Source organism: Sciurus carolinensis, chromosome 4, assembly GCF_902686445.1.
Source record: "Sciurus carolinensis chromosome 4, mSciCar1.2, whole genome shotgun sequence".
NCBI classification, from domain to species: domain Eukaryota; kingdom Metazoa; phylum Chordata; class Mammalia; order Rodentia; family Sciuridae; genus Sciurus; species Sciurus carolinensis.
In genome coordinates, this window is record NC_062216.1 from 160414600 (window position 1) to 160438175 (window position 23576).

General features: G+C 32.8%; 2 protein-coding genes across 4 annotated transcripts in view; one reads left to right on the forward strand and one right to left on the reverse strand.

Moving 5' to 3' along the window:
• Washc4 (WASH complex subunit 4) overlaps positions 1–23018 on the forward strand; it is a 55554-nt gene extending 32536 nt beyond the window's left edge. For both annotated transcript variants that reach the window (XM_047549883.1, XM_047549884.1), the window contains 14 exons: positions 153–269; positions 2411–2579; positions 2834–2988; positions 4145–4219; positions 4877–4981; positions 6909–7043; positions 8101–8209; positions 11591–11657; positions 12087–12173; positions 15249–15396; positions 17550–17646; positions 18217–18413; positions 18741–18840; positions 20825–23018. In XM_047549883.1, the coding sequence (XP_047405839.1) occupies positions 153–269; positions 2411–2579; positions 2834–2988; positions 4145–4219; positions 4877–4981; positions 6909–7043; positions 8101–8209; positions 11591–11657; positions 12087–12173; positions 15249–15396; positions 17550–17646; positions 18217–18413; positions 18741–18840; positions 20825–20892 (1629 nt within the window). In that variant the 3' untranslated portion in view covers positions 20893–23018. The remainder of the gene's footprint in view (positions 1–152; positions 270–2410; positions 2580–2833; positions 2989–4144; positions 4220–4876; positions 4982–6908; positions 7044–8100; positions 8210–11590; positions 11658–12086; positions 12174–15248; positions 15397–17549; positions 17647–18216; positions 18414–18740; positions 18841–20824) is intronic.
• Positions 12835–23576, reverse strand: part of Appl2 (adaptor protein, phosphotyrosine interacting with PH domain and leucine zipper 2) — a 60644-nt gene continuing 49902 nt past the window's right edge. For both annotated transcript variants that reach the window (XR_007108343.1, XR_007108342.1), the window contains one exon: positions 12835–15413. The gene's annotated coding sequence lies outside the window, so the exon portion shown is untranslated. The remainder of the gene's footprint in view (positions 15414–23576) is intronic.

The window sequence follows — 23576 nt, forward strand, 5'->3', positions numbered from 1 at the left end:
CTTTATTTAAGAAAGTAAGATAGTTGTAGAAAAATTATTTTTTCTTCAGATCAAGATTTCTTCTTTCTAGATATCAGATAAGTAGCCTTTGTAATATTGTTTAGAGGTCTGTTTTTTCTAAATTCAGGTACTTTAAAATTTTTTTCCTTTAGTACATGTTCAGTGCTTTACGAGACTGTGTGCCAGCTATGATGCATGCAAGGCATTTAGAGTCCTATGAGATTCTCCTGGATTGCTATGACAAGGAAATTATGGAAATTTTAAATGAGGTAAGACCAGATTTGAGATTGAAAAGCATAAAACAATGTTTTGGAATGCAATGTTTGGAAAAAAGTTTTGAATTGAAGAAGACTTCCATTGAGTCAAAAATTATTTATAAATCACTGTGTAGAGCAAAGGAACTATTTTAGTTATAATATCACTATTATACTAAATTAGTCTAATTCATAGTCACTTTAGAAATCAGACTAGGAATTTGGAATTTTTTTTAACATGGAAAGAGCACTTTTATTTAGTATACCAACTATTTCAAGATAAAATTAAACAGTGATAAAAGATCACATTTTATATCCCACTCCTTGGCCTATACCCAAAGGACTTAAAATCAGCATATTACAGAGATAGAGCCACATCAATGTTCATAGCTGCTCAGTTCACAATAGCCAGATTGTGGAACCAACCTAGATGTCCTTCAATTGATGAATGGATAAAGAAACTGTGGTATATATATACAATGGAATATTACTCAGCCATAAAGAATGATAAAATTATGGCATTTGCAGGCAAATGGATGAAATTGGAGAATATCATGCTAAGTGAGATAAGCCAATCTCAAAAAACCAAAGGACGAATGATATCGCTAATAAGTGGATGATGACACATAATGGGGTGTGAGAGGGGTTAGTGGTAGGGTTAGAGTTAGGGTTAGGGAGGGGGGCAAGAATGGAGGAAGGAAGGACTGTATAGAGGGAAAAGAGGGATGGGAGGGGTGGGGGGGAAGAGAAAAAAATAACAGAATGAATCAAACAGCATTACCCTATGTAAATTTATGATTACACAAATGGTATGCCTTGACTCCATGTACAAACAGAGAAACAACATGTATCCCATTTGTTTACAATAAAAAAAAAAAAAGATCACATTTTAAAATACAGATGAGTTCCTAAAATAATGCACATAAAGGCAAATAATGTAATTTTTTGGATATATTCCAGTCACAAAAAATCAATAACATTTATGTGCGGTTACTTTGATAGGCACTGGTAATATGAAGACCCTATCTTGCCTTCAAATGGACATTCAGTAGGACAAAAAGATATGTAAATAAGAAAATGTAATATATTTCATGGTTGAGATAACACATCTATGTATTTCATATAGTAGAATACTTTAGAACTGGAGATGAGAAAATACTAAAACACGAATTTGTTAAATGGATAGTGGAATTTGGAAGTTTTAAATTTACTTTAGCAAGCAGTATGTTTGAATTTAAATTTGTTAATGAGAAGAATGTATATGTAAAATAGGTTTGAATGTTGAATGGTACAGTTAAGGCAATTTTACTATTAATATTTTACTGAATTTTATGTAGAGAGTTTCTTAGAGGACAATTATTTAAAAGACTTGTGTAATAATTTGAATGCAGTATAGTGTTTCCTTCCTGTTTTATTTTATAATAAATATCAACACCTGTAAAATCAGATTTCCATCTAGTGCTGTTTTGTTTGGAGGTAGGAATTAAAATGAGTCAGTTTCATTGTGTAAACCTATGTGGGTTTGATGAAATTGGGAAAATTTTATGTAATTTTTTGTATTACATATTCTCTTTCCCTCCCTCCCTCCTTTCAAATCCAGGGCCTTGCACATGTTAGTCAGGCAAGTGTCTGCCACTGAGCTATCCTCAGCCCATAACTACTTTTATTCAGAAAATAAAATACATGTCTGTCTAGTGTTTAGAACTCTGTGGTAGATCAGAAAGGTTTTTTTTCTTTCCTTCCTTGCATGTTTGTGGGACTATTCCTCCCTTGTTGCTTGTTCCATAAATTTTATGCTTATGTTCCATATTCATGTTCCTTATTGTGAAACTGTTGCTTATTGGTCTTTGATTTTTTTTTTTTAGCTAAATTAAAAATATTATTAAAAATAAAAGTTTGACATTTAGATAATTTCTCCCTTGTCTCTCTCCCCCCCAAGTCATTTGTTTAAAATAGAGAGCAAAATAAGTTTCCATTTCCCAGTAAAATTAAGATTTTACCATAGAGTATTTAGATTACTAAACAAAGAACTAGTTTTGACAGTTTATTTCCTTCAGTGCACTAATTATAAAACTCTCAAAGCATAGACATGTAGAGAAATAATACAATTGGGATATCATTTTGAAAAATTAAATAGTCAATTCTCCTCTGAACAGCATTTGCTGGACAAGTTGTGCAAAGAAATAGAGAAGGATCTGAGACTTTCTGTGCATACTCATTTAAAGCTGGATGACCGAAACCCTTTCAAAGTTGGCATGAAAGACCTGGCCCTTTTTTTCTCTCTGAATCCAATTCGGTTTTTCAATCGCTTCATTGACATTCGTGGTGAGTGTTCTTTCCTTCTTAAAGTCATATGCTATATCTCTTAACCCTAACTATAAAAGAAAAAATAAAACCTTGAAGGTTTCTTTTTTGGTATGTGCTGATTTACTTTGTAATTCCTTTGTGTTTATTTCCTAGTACCTTATTTTAAAGGAAGAAATGTAATAGTCGAAGACAGGTGTTGGTTTTTTCCATTCTAGTTTCTTTTTTGCTGTTTTATGATTCAAAAATTGTTTGGAATTTGTTTTTTCTGGTAGCTTATGTAACTCACTACCTAGACAAGACTTTCTACAATCTCACAACAGTAGCCCTTCATGACTGGGCCACTTACAGTGAAATGAGAAATTTAGCTACTCAGCGTTATGGATTGGTTATGACAGAGGCACATCTTCCTAGTCAGACTTTGGAACAGGTATGTATAGAATACTCCTAACATAGTCTGACTCTAGTATAACAATATTTCTTCAGAAAGTCTTTTTTTTTACTTTTTACTATGTGGTTTTTTTTTAAAGAAAATATTTTCTACATAAAATCTCATACTTGAGAAAAGTGACAAATCAGATGCCACTATGACTTTATGAAAGAATTTACTAGAGGCTTCCTCAGTGCACCCATACTTCTGTTGAGTGTTGATGATGTGTATAGATTTTCACAAATAATACTAGGTGACTTCAGCAGAATTGCAAGTAGTTTACTCAAGATCATATTTAAGGATTTTAAATCTGGGCATGGTATGTAAACTTTAGTATTTTAGGATAATGGTTAATTTTATAGAATTACAAATGTATTTGCTCTTAAAATGAGTGCAAAGCAGCATTTGGTGGAGAGCGTAAAAGGATATGAACACATTTTTAGATAAGAACATGACAAAAACTATAATTGAAACTTTGAGGTATTGTAATGTTACTTTGAGTCCTAATTAGAAAAGCATAGAAAAATGTTTATGGTATACTACTGGGTATATAGAATAATGCACCCATTGTCTGAAGAATGCAGGGATCTTGGTAAATAACTTGTGCATTAAAAGTGGTCTACTATACATAAAAATTTGGAGTTAGGCTTCCTTAAATCCCAGGGTTCTGCTTCTTCTTGACTTGTGACCTCAGAGAATTTCCTTAGCTTCATTTTCTTCATCTATGGAATTTGGAATAAACCCTGATATAAAGAACCTTGTGTAGTAGCTGAAACATAGTGTGCATTTATAAACATCATAACATATCCTGCGAATACCTTTTAGAATCTGTTCATTAGTTATATAAAAAATGTGGGGAATATCCTTGGAAAGACAAGTAAGTATTTTCAAGAATGGTGGGGAAATGATTGTGGGTCATGATCTTTGGTTATTTGAACTGTCCATATGGAAAAGGTAAAATCATAAGCAATCAAGTTTCCTCAAAAAATAGTTCTCTTTGTATCAGAAGGCTCTTGTACCTTTGGTCTTATTTTTATGTAGTTTCTTAAAATAGTTTTAAAATACTAGGGAACAATATAATCAATAAGTCTCTGTATTGATATAATTTTGATTATTTACACTGATAATTATAGAACTTGTGTTGATTGTGTTGTAGGGTCTTGATGTTTTGGAAATCATGAGAAACATTCATATATTTGTGTCTCGATACCTCTATAATCTCAACAATCAGGTAAGAGTTTGTTTTTTAATTTTTTAAATTTTTAATTTATTCTATTTAATTATACATGACAGCAGAGTGCATTTTGATTCATTGCACACAAATGGAGTACAACTTTTCATTTCTCTGGTTGTATATGATGTAGAGTTGCACTATTTGTGTAATCATACATGTATATAGGGTAGTGATGTTTGTCTCATTCCACCATATTTCCTTCTCACTATCCCTTCCCCTCTCATTTCCCTCTACACAATCCAGTGTTCTCCCTTACCACCCTCCCATGGTTTTGTATCAGCATCCACTTATCAGAGAAAATATTTGACCTTTGTTTTTTTGGGATTGACTTATTTCACTTAACATGATATTTTCCAACTCCATCCGTAGGTAAGTGGGGTTTAGAATTTTTTTTTTTTTTAATGTGGATGGTATTTAATGGGAAGACCAAGGCACAAAGAATTGATTCTCAAGACCAAAAATTAGTAGAATTTGCAAAACATAAAATGATTGTTTAGAGATCTTGTTTATTGCTTTGCTACTGCTTGGTGTACTATCTTCTTGAATGGCTTCCCAATTAAATTAATGAAACTAAGTCTAAAATTTTCTTCGGATAACTGATCAGTATTTGCTATGGGTTCTTTTGTTTTTAAACATAAATTTATTTCATTGTAGATTTTTATTGAACGAACAAGCAATAACAAACATTTGAATACTATTAATATTCGGCACATTGCTAACTCAATTCGAACACATGGCACAGGAATCATGAATACTACAGTAAGTGCACTTTTTTGGGGAGTTGGACGCATACTAGACTCCTGCTTAATTTAGTAGTTTGGAAGATAATTTTCTTATAGAATATTCTGGCAAATATACTTTACTACTTCTTGATGTTATAGCTGAATTTCCATTTTTTTCTGGTGGTATAATTAAAAATATCTGGCACTGAAATTGTGTTGGATGTGATACTATAAAAGGCACTTAATAGCATCATAGGATCATCATTATAAATAGCATTGGAGTTTTGAGGATGTCCAGATATATGTTGTTTCTCTGATATTTGCTGGAAGTTACTTTAAGAAATGAATCATTGATAGCAGTTTAAGGTCATTTATATCCTTTTGGGGGAGGGGCTACTAATTATTTAATATCCATATAAGTCTGAACTTACTAAAAATATTTTTAATCAATAGTCACTTGAGGAAATCATTTAAACTTGTATGCTGTTTTTCCCTTTCTGAAAAAAGAGATCTTTGAATTTACCTCACTTTTAGGGTAGTTAATTTCTCCTGAAGAGGAGAAAAAGGTGAATGCTTAAGTAGTAAACTATTAAACACCTTTGTTGTGAGGGAATAGAAAGAAGACTGGAAAGTTAAGTTGGGATCATTTTACTATACAGTAGGGAATGCTTTGAAGTTTTAGAGCTGATGAATGATGTGATTGGGGTTCTGTTTTAATGGTTACCAGTTTAGAAATGAGATCTGTATAGTCAGAGTTTTAAATTTAAAATAAGGAGTTATCCACGTAGAGATCATGTCTGAAACCTTTCAGGATAAATAAACCTTTGAGGATAAACTCTTCCTTAACCTCCATAGTCTACCACAGACTCATCGTGTAACAGATATTACCAGTGTATTTTATGTGCCTCTGGCATTAGGGTGAAGAAAACCAGACATTTCCTAATAGAAGAATATGGACAATCAGTTAATCTCACTAGTGAATGTAGGTTACTGGTGTCTGGCAGTAAAGTGAGCAGAGGAAAGTGAGAATCAGAGTGGCAGAGTTACTATTAAGAGTGGCAGAACAAAGAAAAGACCATAAAGGAGATCAAAAGCAAAGAAACAAAGCAGGGAGAGTACAAAGTTTAAGCCACAGGGTAAGTTCAGAGGAACTTTCTGTAACTGGATAAATGAAGTAAAAAGGGCTTAAATTTGTCAAAACCATTTTTTATAGCTGAGCATCGTGGGAATGGAAATGAGTATAGGGCTTCATTTGTAGGTTAGAATTAATGTTATATTATTCTAGTTTAATTCCAGTTCAACTGTCTGTCAGGAGATTCTGAATCTACTTCAGGCCTTTGGTTATTCATTCTCAAAGCACTCACACTTCTCATTTTTAAAAATTATTGCAGTTGAGACTTAACAACTTATTTTAACAGTACTTATTTAAAACATCTGTCACTCCTGCTAGAATATAACCTCATGAGTACAAGGACCACATCTAGCATGAGAATAGGCACGTTGCTTTCTACATAAAACACATTTAAAAGTAGTTACAGATAGATAATTGAATGTTTAATATTGTCCTTCAGGAATGTTCACAGAGCATCGTGTTTTTTCAGTTTCATTCTGGCTGTGCAGATTAGTAATAAGTAATCTTAATGATGGATCAGCATGGACACTTACTGGTTTATGAGTTAAAAGCTAGGGTCTTCAGTCTGGTTTTGTGTTTCCCATTACAGCTCTTAATCCTGTCATGAGAATATTGTATACTTTTTTCTCCTTTTTTTAGTAAAAATATGATAAGCCTATAGAAAGTTCTATAAACTTAGGTAATAAAAAGCTTCATTATTTAAATATTTCAGATCCAACATGAGCTGAACTTTAAAATCATACTTTTTATTATTAGAACATTATTATTCAATGGTAATATTGACTTGAAATTTTTTATTTTAACTTTACTTTTTTGAATTTTAATTTTATAGGTTAATTTCACTTACCAATTTTTGAAAAAGAAGTTTTACATATTTAGCCAATTTATGTATGATGAACATATCAAATCCAGATTGATCAAAGATATTCGGTTTTTCAGGGAAATCAAGGACCAAAATGATCATAAGGTATGCTAATATTTGTTTTTAGGTGCTTTGATTCAGCTGTGAAGTATATGGCTAATGTTTCTGCTAAAATGCATTATTTAGATCTTGTAGGGTTTTACCTTTCTTTGTTAATTTTTCACATGTCATCTACATCTGGCCTCTAAACTCCTTTAATTTTTCCCTTATAATTTCCTAATCTTTACATACTCTGTGTGCTTAAGCATAAGGAAAAATAAAATAATCAGTGTAGCCAGGTTTACTTTTGTAAAATTTTAAAATAATATAAAAACAATCATGATCATTTTGAAACATTTAAACCTTGTAAAGTGTATATACTATCCCCTCTCATTTTCTTCCTCTGAATTCCATTTTCTGGAGGCAATGGCTGTTAGCAGTGTATTTTTATGCCCTTTACAATCTTCACAGTAGACACATAAAATTACACTCATTTATACATCTTGCTTTTTTATAGTAAAAATGGAGTGATGCTATACACATTCTTCTGCAACATGCTCATAAAATATCAGAACCTATAGATCTATCTCATTATTTTCAAGAGTTGGTAGTATAGAGATAATAACTAAAACTTTTATTGACGGATCTTTTTCCCCTAACGCACGTCTCTGCATTGACGAACTTGTTTTATTATTGATGGCACCTAGAAATTTTAAGGCAGTTGATGTGCGTTCATTGGGAAAGAATGTGTTCATAAATCTCAGATACCTCCTTAGCCCACAGAAACTTGACACATCTAGAAACAGATGTTTCTAGGAGAAATAAGGTTCGTTTTCAATCTGATAGAGTTTTGGGGTGTTAGTACACTAATAATTTGTGGTGCAAACCTTGTTTAGTGGCATTGATTATTCCCTTTAATACCAAAAAGAAAAAACAAAAACTATATTGACCTTGAATGTTGGTAGTTTTTTTCCTAAAACATTTATGTCATTAGACTTGAGTGATACCTTTTTAAAGTCATGATAAAATACAAAATTAGACTAGAAGGTTTATTGCCGTGGTTGATTTAGTAGGCATTTTATGGTTTAGGGGTCTAAAGATAGTCTTAAAATTATCTCTCTAGTATCCTTTTGATAGAGCAGAAAAATTCAATCGAGGCATCAGAAAACTTGGAATAACACCAGAGGGACAGAGCTATCTTGATCAGTTCAGGCAACTCATCAGCCAGATTGGTAAGTTATTATAAAAGTGTTGGGAAACAAAGTACAAAACCCAATAATTTCATGTATTAAATAGACCATGCCAATAAACAGCTTATTATGTGAATGTCTCAGCTTAGCTTTATTTCAGTGGGGTGATTTTCTTTTGTTGCTACAGAAGAATTGATAGACTATAGGTGGATCACTCATATTTAAAATATTTAATAACTAACTTACCACAAATATCGTATTCATAATTAATAGTTGGTTAGTACTTACTGGGTACTTACTCTATTCAAAGCACTGTTTTGGGCTTCTAAAAGAGATAATCTCACATTAAACGTGAAGGTATAAAGTATTTATGTGAAAAATTAGTAATAGGCTGTATAAAAATTTAAAGATAAAATACTGAATACTGTAATATTTGCTGCTGCACCATTTTATACTTGTGCATATAATTTGTTCTAACAGGTGGAATTTGTTTTCTGAAATACAGTATATTACATTTAAAAGCAAGAACTATAGTTGAAAATAATCATAGATTAATGAAATCTTACACTTATTTAGTCTTTTCACATATCATCTCTGTTAATGTCCTTATGGTAACTCCGTGAGACAGACTGTAATCCCTGTTTTAAAAATGCAGAAAGAAGCCAGGCATGGTGGTGTACACCTGTAATCCCAGCTGCTTGGGAGGCTAAGGCAGGAGGATCGAAAGTTCAGAACCAGCCTCGGCAACTTAGGGAGGCCCTAAGCAACCTAGTGAGACTGTGTCTCAAAATTAAAAATAAAGGCCTAGGGATATAGTGCAGTGGTTAAACATCCCTGGGTTAAATCCTCAGTACTAGGAAGGAAAGGAGGAGAGGAAGGAGGGGATAGGAAGTAAGAAGAGAGAAAGAAAAACTTAGAGAAATAAAAAATGGTATTGTTGAGACTTAATTCAGTGTTATTTGGGTGTAAGTCCAGAGGTATTTTTACATTCTTCACACTTTATGTTAACTGACACAAAGCAGTCAATAATGTTTTCTTGGCTATATTTTGGGAAAATTTTGCTTCCTAAGATTGATTCATTCATTTATAAAACACTTACCTAGCATCAATTATGATGAATTTTCTTCCAGGGGCTTTAAATTTACTAGTGGGAAATATTTTAACAAGCATTTAGTGCTAGAGTAATATCACTGAATTGTATCTTTAAGTTTTATAGATTACTTGGTTTTCATATTAGATGTTTCTATGAGTAAATTTTTTTATCTTAAACCATTTAATACAGGGATTGCCAATTAAGTCCTGTTTTCTTCAAAGAGACATTTGATATTATATTAGGTGGCCACTTGTAGAGCAGTAGTTCTTAATCCTTGGTGAGAATCCGATGAATATTCTGGGTTGATTTCCCCTAGAACTAATGCCCGTATGTATTATACTTCTGTATATAATGTAAAGGAGTCCAGGTGCTCTCAGCTCGGGTCTGGGGACCTCAGATTAAGAGTGTCCTTGTAGCAGTATTGCTTAAACTTCATTTTTCACATATCATTATTAGAGTTTTTGACTCAGGTGAATACTGCCTGTACTGTTACTTATTTCATGTTTTTATGTAAACTCACTGCAACATTATGAAATATGTCCATTCACTCATTTCATAGGTATTTATTGAGAACAACAAATGTTTCTGGGTACTGGTGATGTATATGACAGTAAAAAAGATCTCTGCCCTTCTAGAGTTTAATTTAACAGATGAGACTGACATAAAAAGAGGTTCCATGATTTGACCTAGATCTTCTAGCTAACAATGGCAGAGTCCACATGTGAACCCAGGTAGTCTGGTTTCAGAGCTTTGCTCTTAATCTATACTCTGCCTACCTCTCACATTTGGATCAGCCAGACATTTATATGACAGTTTGGAGGAAAATAGTAAAACTAGATAATTGATTTTTCTAACGTGTGCTTAAAAAAACCCTCAAAAACCCCATGGGGACAGGCCTTAAGATAGATTCAGTGATACCTACCTTGTAGGGTTGTTAACGTCAAAACATGTTACTGTAATGGTTATAAAATGTTAACTGCTTTCTTTTTTTTTTTTTTTTTTGGCGGTGCTGAGGATTGAACCCAGGGCCTTGTGCTTGCAAGGCAAGGACTCTACCAACTGAGCTATATCCCCAGCCTGAACTGCTTTCTTTTGTCTGTTCTCTTTCCTAAATAATTTCAATTCACTTCAATTTTATATTGAATTCCTACCATGTGCTAGGACCTTCTGACTCTAGGAATGAAGCAATGAAGATGTCGAAGGCTGTACTCATGGATCTTACATTCTGGTGGGGGGAGATATAAACAAAAAGATAATGTCAGTGATAAGTGCTGAGTGAGGCCATGTAATGGGATTGAGCAATATGCAGTGCTACTCAGGGAAAGTTTTTAGAAAGTGACATGCGAGCAGGGGGCTAAAAAACAGGAAGGCATAAACCTTGTGCATATCCAGGGAAAGGGTATACCAGACAGTTGACAGTCAAGTGCAAAAACCCTGAGTCTGCTTGGCATTGTGAGGAATTGGCTAGAAACTGGAATGGAGTTAGTGAAGACCTGAGGGGCAAGGTGTGATACTAGAACAGCAGCCAGGGGCAGGATCGTGCAGGGCTGTGTTGAAGTTGAACATACAGAGTTTGGATTTTATTGAGATGGAAAGCCATTGTAGAGTTTTCAGAAAAGGCATGATGTGCTCCAACTTAGTTTTTAAAAAGTAACTAGCTGTAGCTATGTGTGGTGGTGCATGCCTGTAATCCCAGCACATAGGAGGTTGATGCAGGACAAAGCCCTAGGCAACTTAGTGAAATCCTGTCTCAAAAAATAAAAGGACTGGGGATGTGGCTCCGTGGTTAAGCATTCCTGATTTCAGTCCCCAGTACCATCCCGCCCCCCCACCCCCACCCCAAAAAGTGACTAGCTGCTACTTAAATGAAAGATTGAGGGATGTGGCAGGGTGCTATGGTGAAGGTGGGGAAATCAGGAAACCGGTGCATATTGCAGTGTTCTAGGCAAAATGTGGCAGTCAGGTATAGGGTGATAACTGCAAATGCTGTCGAAGAGGGAGGGAGACAGAGGAGACTGGCTTTCAGTGTGAGAGTAAAGAAACAGTTGATGTTACAATTTAAAAACTGTTAGATGTTTTAACATAGCATTTAATGAATTTAGTTTGTTAAAAGGGTTGTTTCAAATATTTAAGTTAGATGTATATAAGTACAGAAACATGTTAACAGGTTTGCTTTTAATGGAACATGAACTGAAGTAAAATATAGCAGAATATTTTGGTACTTTGGCGCAGAAACCTTGTAAATTAACTACCGTATGCAATCGTATTCCTAATGATAGAATTTAGAATTATTTATATAAATATCTGATTTTTTTTGTGTGGTTTTTAAGGTAATGCTATGGGCTATGTACGAATGATAAGATCTGGTGGTCTTCATTGTAGCAGCAATGCCATTAGGTATGGATGAAATACCATTTTTGCCTTGTTTATGCTATTTGAAAATTGTTATTTAAATCTGTTTATTATAGAGAAAGTTTTTTTGTATTAATATATCTTGAGATAAAATGTAGACAAAAACCATTAGTTTTAAATGTGAAAGAAAACCATTAGTTTTACTAGATTTCTTTTTTCTCCTTAAATTTTAAGATTGCATTAGACTTTTGAAATCTCTTTTTTCCTCTTAGGGTTAGTTAAAGTTATGTTTATTTTATCAGTATGGATTATAGGGGGATCTAAATATTATGTTATTTTAAGGATTAAAATGTGATCATGTCTAAAATTTGATTTGGAACTTAAGTGTTACTGAAATGCAGAGTTCTTCCTGTGGTACCACTTTTATGTCTGTGTCAGTTGCTCTAATAAATTCCTTCCCAAATTCTTATATAGATTTGTGCCTGATCTTGAAGATATTGTAAACTTCGAGGAACTAGTGAAAGAAGAAGGTCTTGCAGAAGAAACACTAAAAGCAGCAAGGTAGTCTAGTTTTGGAATAACTAAATTTGGAAGTTTAAAATAGTGTTTATATAAAACATGAAGGAGAAGGCTAGAGGGTAATATATAATTTATATACTGGTGTCTTTATTACACAAATTATTGTCTTAGTTTATGAAACAATATTTTTTTTCAGAGACTACAGCATTCCAGGATCTTTCCAGTTTCACTAAAAAGGGATCTTCTAGAACATGCTGTCCAGTATGGAAATCACTAGCCACATATGACTCTAGGCACTTGAAATGTGTTTGATCCAAACAACTTATCTCATAGATTTAGTACAAGAAGAGGAATGCCAGATATCTCATTCGTAAAATTCATTTCACGTATTTCTTTTTACTTTTAAAATATTTCTATTCACAGGGACTGTTCTAGAATGCCAATGCTTCCTTTCATGTCCTCTAGAGCAGCATAGTCCTCTAGTAGAGTAGCCACTACTGTACATGACTGTTGAATACTTGAACTATGACAAATTAGACTGGGGAGCTGAATTTTATTTCATTTTACTTTAAATGCTGATGGTGATCTTATTGGACAGTGCCCATCTGTAGGCTCGAATCATTAGTGATTTTGTAATATAAAAGAATTTGTTTAGAAAATTGTAGATTTTATTAATATTTATAACATTTTATTGAATCAGGTATGAAGGGACATTCTGAACAAAGTGGAGACAATTTGAATGTCAAAAAGAGTAATGGTAGAAATAGGTCATAAAACATTGAATTAAAAAAACCTGAGTCATAGGGATAATAAGAAAGATTACAAGACAAAGTTTTTTTGTTTTTTTCTTCTAACAAAAGAATGCCAGCTAACACAGAGCAGATGAGATTAATAAGGGGAAAAATATCACATTTTGCAACCTCCACTATAACACAAATGTTGGATGAAAAGTTTTTGGAGACTAGAGAATTCATTTTCAAAAACCATCCCACAGACTTGCTTATTAATCACAAAGGGGAAAACTATCTCCAATGGAGAGCTGTCTACTACCTTAACCAAGTGATAAAATAGCATCCTGGTAATGGGACAAACTGACATTCTGTGGCCTCTTGATGCAATGTAATGACCAGCACCTGGTTTATATTCTTCTAGAAGTGTTCCTCTGAATGTATTAGGAAGAGACGATCTGAGAAATCCAGAATGTAGGGTGTTCTATGAAACACCTGGCCTAGACTCAAAAAATGTCAGATGTCATGAAAGACCCAAAAGGCAAAGAGGCTGTTTTAGATTAGGAAAATAGAGAGACATGATAACCAAATGTAACATTTGGGGAATGATTGGGGAACTTGAAAATGTGTTGTACACTAGATAATGTTATATTTTATTCTTGGGTGTACTATTGTGACTTTTTGGGGAAATGTCTTCAGTACTAATAGAGTAATGCTGATGTATTTATATGCTAAGTGACATGAGGTCTGCAGCTTTGAAATGTTTCTGAAAAACTGGAAACTAGCAAATTGTGAAGAAATGGTGAATCTAGTTAAGGGTGTTCAAGGTTTGTTATACTATAATTTTTTATGGGCTTGATGTTTAAAAAAAAATAATATACTGGAAGATACATGTATATGTGTACATTTTAATGAAAACAAGACCCCAGCACAGAAGCTTTGTTCTGAAATATCCTACTAGATAGCTTAGTGCTTTCCCAGATTACAGAAGACAAGTATTTATTAAGCCATTTGAAGTCATGGAAATGATTAAAATGATTTGTGGCTTGCATACCAAAGAAAGAAAATTGGACCTTTATCTCTTGTTTAACATCATCATCTTCTTCAAAATTGGGGACCATTTAAAAAATACTTTAAAGCAGCCCAAGGAAGTCAGAGAGTAGGATATTGTTTTCTAAGATCTCTAGGGTAAAGCTGATTGCTAACTGAAAGGTTCAGATTTGTGTAAAGGTTAATATTAAGTGAAGGAAAGGTCATGGTAGGTGAAGTCAAGGAGTTGTGGGGTCATAGTAATGAATAAATTATCCACATAGACAGTGGAGGAAAACTGGGGAAGGCACCCTAGTCCTAGATAATAAATTAGGATAGTGGCTAAAAAATTGGTATACTTGCTTTCAGAAAACAACAGATGAATATACAGATGACCCCTGACTTTTGATGGCTCAACTTACCATTATACTTTATTTTCAACTTTAGGATAGTGGGAAAATGATAAGTATTCAGTAGAAATGATACTTTTATTTTTATTTATGTTTTTTGTGGTGCTGAGATCAAACCTAGGCCCTGGTGCTTAGGGCGAGGCAAGTACTTTACTACTAAACCACATCCCCTGCACCTGTACTTTTGAATTCGGATTTTTTCTTGAGCTAGCAATTTATACTATGATCCTCTTTTGAGATACAGAGTAGGACAGCAAGTTATAGCTCCCAGTCAGCCTCATGATCAGAAGTGGAAACAACTGATATGCTCCAGTGTACTACATTGCTATGTTATTATATCCAGTTGGCTAGGTGTAATAAATGCATTTTTTTACTTTATTTTCAATTTACTATGAATTTATCAGAATACAAAACCATTGTAGGTTGAGGAACATCTGTAGTTGGATCATGTAGTTGGATTAAAGGGGCAATTTCTGCCTTCCTCTGGTAGAGAAATAATGTAAAAGTAGTGTACATGAGGATTTCAGGAGGAAAAGCAGCTAATATTTCTGAAGGTTTAAAGAAAAGGTTAGTTCTTGAAAGAAGGCCAGGTTGAAGTTGAGGTAAGGAGATGTAGAGGACGTATTAGTGAAGAGACTTAAAATGAAGAATTTATTTATAATGAGATGTTCTGTAGGGCTCATTGTGGGGAGAAAAAATACAGAACCTTTATCATTTTAAGTCCCTGGATGCTCTGTTCTGTTTTAGGGACTAAGTTAATTAGATGGTTCTAATCAGTTTTTATCTATAAGAAAATTATTTCATTGTGAAATCTAAGGAAATTTACATAGAAATTATATAATGTTTCCCACTTATTAGTGCTTTTATCTAACCTAATGGGAGATGGATTTTTTAAAAGCCACACCTTCTTTAAAAGAAGAAACACACTTTTTGTTTTTTTTGATTTTTAGGCATTTGGATTTGGTCCTCAGTGATCATACACGAAATTCTGCCGAAGGCACAGAATATTTCAAAATGCTTGTAGATGTTTTTGCTCCAGAATTTCGAAGGCCAAAGAATATACATCTCCGAAATTTCTATATCATTGTTCCTCCTCTAGTGAGTATATTCAGAACCTAAAATGAATTGGAAAAAAAGAATATTAATAAATATGGTTTTCTTGTAGCATGAAATGCACACAGACTGTATTACTGACTTTTTGGTTGTAGATAAAACTAAATGTGATCTCAGTGAATGTGACCAACTTGTTTTATTCATTAGCTATGTTGAAGAGACTTATTTAATAGTTAAGAGATTCTTAGTTGTTAAAACTACCAGAGAAATCATAGTGTTTTAAATTAAGTGTATGTCATTACATTTATCCCATAGAATCTTTGGCCAAAATAATACCATATAATCTTTTTAAGTGTTAGTGTAGACTGACTTTAACTGTTTTAACGTGAAGTTTTTTCTAACATACCTTTTAAAAGCCTGTTATTTGAGGATAACTTCGTCTATTCAGTAGTAATACTAATATCTAGACTAAAGTTTTAGTGCTTTCTCCTTATTAAAATATATAATATATTCTGTATTTCTGTAGTTACTATCAAAAAGTAGCTAATTATAAAAAATGACATTTTTGATGAGACCAAGATTGTTCCAGTGGGGAAAAAGAGTCAGAAGTTTAGAGAGGTATAGATTAACAGTAAGGGTTCCTCTTCCTTAAAGGTTTTTATAATAGTTTTTCAGTTTGTAAGTAGAAAATTCTAAAATCTAAATATCACTGAGCAGATTTAGCTTTTCATTACATCTGTCTTTGACCAAGAATAATTTTTCATATTGTTGCTTGAATTGTTGACATACATCTTTTTACATATTACATGACCATTATTACCTATCAGAAATAGCTAATGACTCATAGATCGCTTTTTTCATAAATTTTGTTTCATACACTTACTGTTAACTATCATTACATTTTAGTAGCTGTGATACAGCAAAGATGTTCATATTCATCTAATAAGCATCTTTTCATTTTAGGCTATTGTCCAAACTAGTATGTCTTACATGGCAACAATGCAGTTAACTTAGGGTGAGTTCTCACCATAGTTCTTTAAGCTGGAGGACAATATATTTAGGCCATGGTAGCAGTAATGAAAATCATTGGTGAGCTTAGGGAAGAGCCTGGAGATTTACAGAATTCTATTCCAAATGGACCAAAAGTAGTACTACCAAGAAGTATAGAACACTACTTTTGTGCTTAAGTTTACAGTCTAGTTCTAGAAAAAGACAAAAACATAAATGAGCTGTCTAAAAGAGATTTAAATAACATTTGATAAAGATTTTGCAAATATGTAGATTATGAAATAAATTTCACAGGCAATAAAAGTGAAACTTGATGTTTTGTTTCCAGTGAAGGCTATTAACTGTATTCATCACTATATCATCATCATTTTTTAAACGGTGCTTTCAGTACCTCTCTATAACTGTGCTGTCCTTGTTTTGCTACATATGGTCACTAAAAGTTATTTAAAATTTTATAAAATTAAAATTCAGTTTCTCAGTTTCAATGGCCACATACGACTAGTGGCTTACTTTGTTGGGCAGTAAAAAAATCTACCATGGCCAGTAGTGCTGCTTGGTGTGAACTCTAGAAGGTAATCAGTTTTGTTTTTTTTTAATCAAAAGTTCTTTTATGCATGTTATATAGTAGCTTCAGTAAATCTTTGTTGAACAAATTGATTAGGTAAGGTATTTGGAAAAGCTGAATTTTCAAGAGAAGTACCGCTTTGAGAAATTCACCCTTTAACCAAAGGACTTTTAATCCTTTTTAACCAGAAATATGATAAGTAGTATTTCAGAATGAATCAGTCAGGCAGAAGTAAAAGCTTCCTGCATATGCGTAAGAATGCTTTGAAGGAAAACAGGACCGTTTCTGACTCCCACATTCACTTTGTGTATGATTTTGGGTGAGCTGCTAAATCTCCCAGTGCTCAGTGTCCTCATCTCTAAAATGTGTATAATACTTTATAATGAACCATATACACTGTGCTTGGGTTAAGTAGTGATTGAAGGAGGACCCATGTTTGAATGGCTTGGGAAGAAGGCCATCGAGAGACACTTGTACAGATTTGTGTCCTCACTAAGAGACTGTCTTTGGCAAATATTTCAGAATGAAAGACAAGACCCTAGAGATTGACTTTGCAGTTTTTGAAATGTCTGTTCTGAAGATTCTAAAGATGTTCTTGTTTCTTTAATATCTTATCTCTTTTTAGACCCTCAACTTTGTAGAGCATTCCATTAGTTGCAAGGAGAAATTGAATAAAAAAAATAAAATTGGAGCAGCCTTTACTGATGATGGTTTTGCCATGGGTAAGCTTAATGGAACTCTTTTTCCACTAATTTTATGTTCCCCTTAAAATAGGTTTTTATATTGACTTAATAGTTTTTTTGTGCTCCCTACAGATTGATTTTTAGTGAGGTAGCATTTACTGTTTTGTTTCATTTTAGTGGGGCCATCTGACAATACTTTTTTTCTCATCATCCATAACTGTCATGTATATATTGTTGGTATTGCTAATCACTTGTCTAACTTGACTGAACATTTAGATTTTTGTTGTGGTTTCCAATTTTTAGCATCTTGTATTTAGTTTCCCTGGTTTGCTTATAACCTCCTCACTTGCTCTTTATCAATGGAATTTTTATTCTCTACCCTCAACAGCCCAGTATTTTTGCAGGCCATGTTATTTATTTTCTTCTTAATTGATTTTTCTTTAGTTTTTTACACTCTTTCATATTTTCTTGGAAAGGAAAAATTAAACCATCTTGGTAACCTTACTCATTTATGCTGTAAAATGTGGTTAGCTTGTTGCTGAGTTATTGGTGATGGCATAGAATACAACCTCTGCATTCACTGTAATTTAATTTTGCTAATGACTGCAGGTGTGGCTTACATCCTAAAGCTTTTGGATCAGTACCAGGAGTTTGATTCACTTCACTGGTTCCAGTCTGTTAGAGAGAAATACCTGAAGGAGATAAGAGCAGTTGCTAAACAACAGAATGTACAATCAGCTAGTCAAGATGAAAAACTATTGCAAACCATGAATCTCACTCAGAAGCGACTGGATGTCTATCTACAGGTAGAGGAGTATAAAAGTCAAATCTGCTTTGACTTAACTTTTTGATATCTGAAAACCAGAAGCCATGTGGAAAACCCCATTTTAAACAAGTGAGATGAATAGTGGTTAGAAAGGTATATTTTAGGATTAATGGTATTTGAGAGCTGTTTGACTCAGATCTTAATAATGGGTTACTTAGATCAGTTTATTTACGATTCCTGCCAGAGGGTTTTAAGATAATAAGATACATTAAAATACAAATATTTTCTTCTTAGTTTTGTTTCTTTCATTCTTGATATTTTGCTATAATAAACATTTTCCATTTTTGTTTCAAATTTGTTTATTTAGGAATTTGAATTGCTGTATTTCTCATTGAGCAGTGCAAGAATTTTCTTTAGAGCAGACAAGACTGCAGCCGAAGAGAATCAAGAAAAGAAAGAAAAGGAAGGTTAGTAAGTGACTTGAATTTGGAAAAACCAATAAATCTCTCTTTAACTGTAGACAATTCTGAATGCTCCATCTTTTGGTCAGATGTCTAACTTTCTTTTTTCTCTTGGAAAATAATATAGAACTAGTAATAAGTCTTTAAAAAAAAATAAAGCCTTTATGTAAGTTGAAAAGAAATTTACTTAATTCATGCATTTCACTCTTGTAACCTTTTAAACTTATTTCATATTCTAATTTAAATAAAACTTAACAAGCTTAGTTTTATTCTTTTACCACTTAACCTATATAGATTAGAAGACACAAATTAGAAAAGGATGACTAAATGTTGCTGAAGGCAGAGCTGCCGTTCATGGAGTCTGACCACATGAGTGGGACTAAAAAGATGTAAAATCTGAGAGGCGATCCAGTGTCAGAGTAAATGGCATCCTGCTTGCCTCCACATCTAGGCCTGGGAGAGTCAGAGAGCAGTGCAGCATAACTGATGATCCCACCGTACGATGGAAAGTGCTTATACACTTTAATGTTGAAGAACATTGATCAGTGGCTCATACTTAATATCTCCATGATATTAATATTTCTCAGATTCGACATTTAGGATCCGTGGTCTTCCATGAGGAACAGATGTTTCCTTTTTCTGTCATGCAAATTATGTGACTTAAACATTTTTCTCTGCTTAGAAGTTCACAGTGGGGTACAGAGTTGACCTTTAGAGTTTTCACCTTTATTCTCTGCCCACCTTTTAACCTGTATTTCATGAAATTTTCACTAGTCAAGACATAAAATACTTCATAAAGTGATTTTATGTATTTTATATGACTTATATTTTATGAATATTATTTGATGTCAGCTTTTAAAGTACACTTTTTACACTGAGTAAAGTAACTATTTGGGTAGATCACTTACATGAATTACATTATTCCTTGGAGTGTTAAATAAATTCATTATTAATATTTATCAGGAACATATCCAGGTATTTTTAGAATTTGGACTAATAGATATGCTTAAAATTATTTTAGATTTATCTGGAAAATATTTAGTATTTATTAAATGAATTCCATTTAGGTTCATTTTCAAGAATAAGAAAACTAGCAAAAAGATTTGGAAGCATCTGAGTCAATATAATGTAAAGTGTGAAGAAACTGAGTGCTTAGGTTCTGCTCAGGCATTTTGTGATGCTGGAACCTTGTCTTCAGTGCAAGTGACTGGAAAACTCTGCAGGTGGATTAGACATTTGCTTTAAGGCATGAATCATTAAAACAAAACCACCAAACCCTGTTGTCTCAGGGCAGTGGGATTCCTTGGTTTGTTTTTTTCTTAACTCTCTAGGGTTCTGGTTTGATGTATATCACTCACATGCTCAAGTCACACTTCTTGACTATATTTTAGCCAAAGATTGCTCAGAGATGTCAGTCACTGAACAAGTACATTAGTTAAATAATTTTCATCTGTTAATGAATAGTACACACACATGACATTAGCACAAAATGCCAGGAATTTGTTCTAATAACAAATAGTAAAAAGCTCTTTATAAAAAGTAAGTTATAAGTACAAGTGGAAAGTTATTCATTCTGGACAATTTTAGTATGTGATTTTGCTGTCACATCTCATCAGTATTGGCAGTGTATCATAATGATTTCTTGGCTCAACTGGAGAAAGCGGTATGGGGGAGCATGACTTATTTAGATGAGGGGTATCAAGATTCCACAGGAGAAAGATGCTCAATTTGAAGCCCCATCCCAGATGTGATTCCTCTCTCTCTCAACTCTGCACTTCTATTAAGAACCAGTCAGAACTTTCTCAATATTTGGTTTAGATAACAAAACAAAAACTAGGTATAATTTGTGATGTTAAAGAAAGGTTTGATGGCTTCAACCTTTTAATTTGAAATGTAACAATATTGCTCTTTTCAAATTTTATTTACTTTTTAATTCACTTTTTAAAGTGAATGTAAATATGACCATTGTTATTTTCACTCATACTTCTAGAAGAAACTAAAACAAGCAATGGAGACCTGTCTGACTGCACTGTGTCTGCCGATCCTGTTGTGAAATGATATGATGGTACGAAATCATCAGAATTGTATTAATACTTTGCCAGTGAAATGGATGTTGTAAGTTATCATCAAATTGTTTCCTGGGTCACATCTGTGGAAGATACTTAGTTGTTGCAACTCTTAAGGCAGTACTCTAAAGTTTAGCCGTTCTGTTTACAAAGGCTCTACTTTTCAAAGGTTGAGAATAAGATTTTTAAATTGGATTTTTGCCTAGACTTTAGGCTAGAAGATGTTTCTAGGAAAAATTTTTTGTTGGCAAACCAAATCCCTAAAATGTCACCTCAGATCTCTTGAGTCTACAAGTGTTTGTAATTTATATTTAAATAGGTCTTTATCTCAAGTCATTGGAAATTCAGTGCATATACTATATAGCCAGTAAATACGTCTTAAAAATAAAAGGAATTGAGCCTGAAATTCATGAAGCATACATATCAATATTCTTATAAAAAGAGTATGTGAAGATGACTTTGATACTGGAGGTGAGGCACAGGTGTGTTATGTACCCTTAACTGATGATCCTTCATTGTTAATTTCATGTGACTCACAAGAGCTGCTGCTGATGTCTTTGATGAGACATTGTAATTAGTTTACATTGCTTTGGGAACATTTAACCTCCAACAACTGCTTTAAATTCAAGATTTACATTTAATACTCAAAAGAAAAGTCAGATTAAAGCCATAGAACCCTGCTTGTTCACTTCTGGTTGATATCAGAAAAAGTTGAATGAATTGTTTCTACATCTAAACTCAGGTTTCTTCTCTGTTGGGTTAAATTGAAATCTTGATGGCTTGGGCAGGCTTTTTCTTTATATGAAGTATAATTCAAGACATAGGATTAAATAATTGCACCGTGCAGGCTTTTAAAAAATTACCACTGTGAGAATAAAACTAATAAATCACTTACTGATTTTAAAAATACAGAAAGATTTTGAGTAAATTTAGTTCTTGGCAAGCTACTGGCTTTATTTTTGTAAAGATACATTAGCTAATAATTAAGTGGTTTAATCATGGCCTTTTTAAATATAATAAAATGATACCTTTATGATGAAAAGGAAAATTTAAAACTTTAAATACAAATATCATTTGGGAAAATGCTTGATTTTTCTGTTGCATTTGCCTGCTAAACATTTTCTCTGGATAAATCCTGCAAGAAATTCTAACATTGTTCTTTGATTCCACCTTTTGGAATGGGTATACAGTATGCTATCTGTGCTCATTGGTTTAGGGTCAGGAAAACTTCCAGCCCAAGGTAAATACCTTCCCTATTAAAAATCAGAAGAAACAGAATTTGTAGGAACTGTTTTATGTTTATTATGTAAACATGGCTTAAAAAATTATGGACAATGGATAGATTAAAGGCATTTGATATTTTTAATTCATACTAACTGTAGAAATGGCCCTAAAGCATGCTGCATAATTAATAATTTATATTTTCATTATTATAAATGTTTATATTAATGATATTGCATTTAATTGTATCAAATTAGTCACCATTTCATAGCAACAGTATTGTTTTCTGTTTTTCTTCTCTAACTTCTTAAAATTATGTCCTTCAGTAGGGACAGAAATTGGAATTAAAAGAATCACGTTTCTGGATTATCCCCACATGTAAATTAATCATTTTATCAGTACTAGAGGTCACATGCTGACTCCCTGGATACCTACAATTGAGAAGAAAATGACAGATTATTATTTTACTTTTAGTTCAAAATAACAACACTGCAGTCTGGAGAAATTATAATTTCACATACTTGAAATAAAGTCTGAAAAGTATTTAAATGGTATCAAACTGCAGAGCAACAGGGCTTCAGTGTATTCACACCTGAGTTAATATGTACATTTGGATGGTTTTTCTTACTAACATGTTAATGTTAATATTTTTTTCAGACATCCTGTAATTTAAAAATTAATGTGAGCATTTGTTATAAGTTCACAGAAAACTTAATGATGTTCAAATTCTCAGGAATTAAGGACTAACCATACATTGTCATTTCAAATTAAATTTTGTAAAGGATGGCAAGTTTGTTACCTCACTTGAGTGGGGGTTCCCTCTCCCAATCCTAAGAGAATACAATATGTATAATAAAACATTAATAAATATAATTTCAAATTTTTCCTTCCCCTGGATGTTTATGTTCAAAACTGAATGTTTTAAACCAGTAGCTCTTAACCGTTTGGGATCTTCTTAAATAAAATACATGGAATCTCTCAAAGAAAAATGCTTGCATGTCCAGAGGCAAAAAAATTCAAGTATAAAATGTGTTCAGATTTTTATTTATTCCAGGAAAAGAACTTTTATTTTCTTTTCTTTATACATTCTTGATCTTTACGTAGCTTGATATTTTCAAATAAAAGGAACAACATGAAGTTATTTTAAATCCTAATCCTGGAAAGGGATCCTAAGTATGAAGTGCTTAATATGTTAGAAATAACTATAATCCTATTTACAAACATGGGTTGAAGTGAAATAGTAATAAACAAGAGCCTTTAAAATACATTGGAGGCAAGAGATAGCAATCCTGTTAAACATTATGTTGTATGATTACTGCCTTTTTTTATTCCAAGATATTAAATTTTGTAAAATCGTTGGAAAGATAATACCATCACATACATCATATTGAATCTTTTATGCTTGTTTTGCTGAATGTATGAATGCTAGGCTTTAATCAGTTTTAATAATCTTTT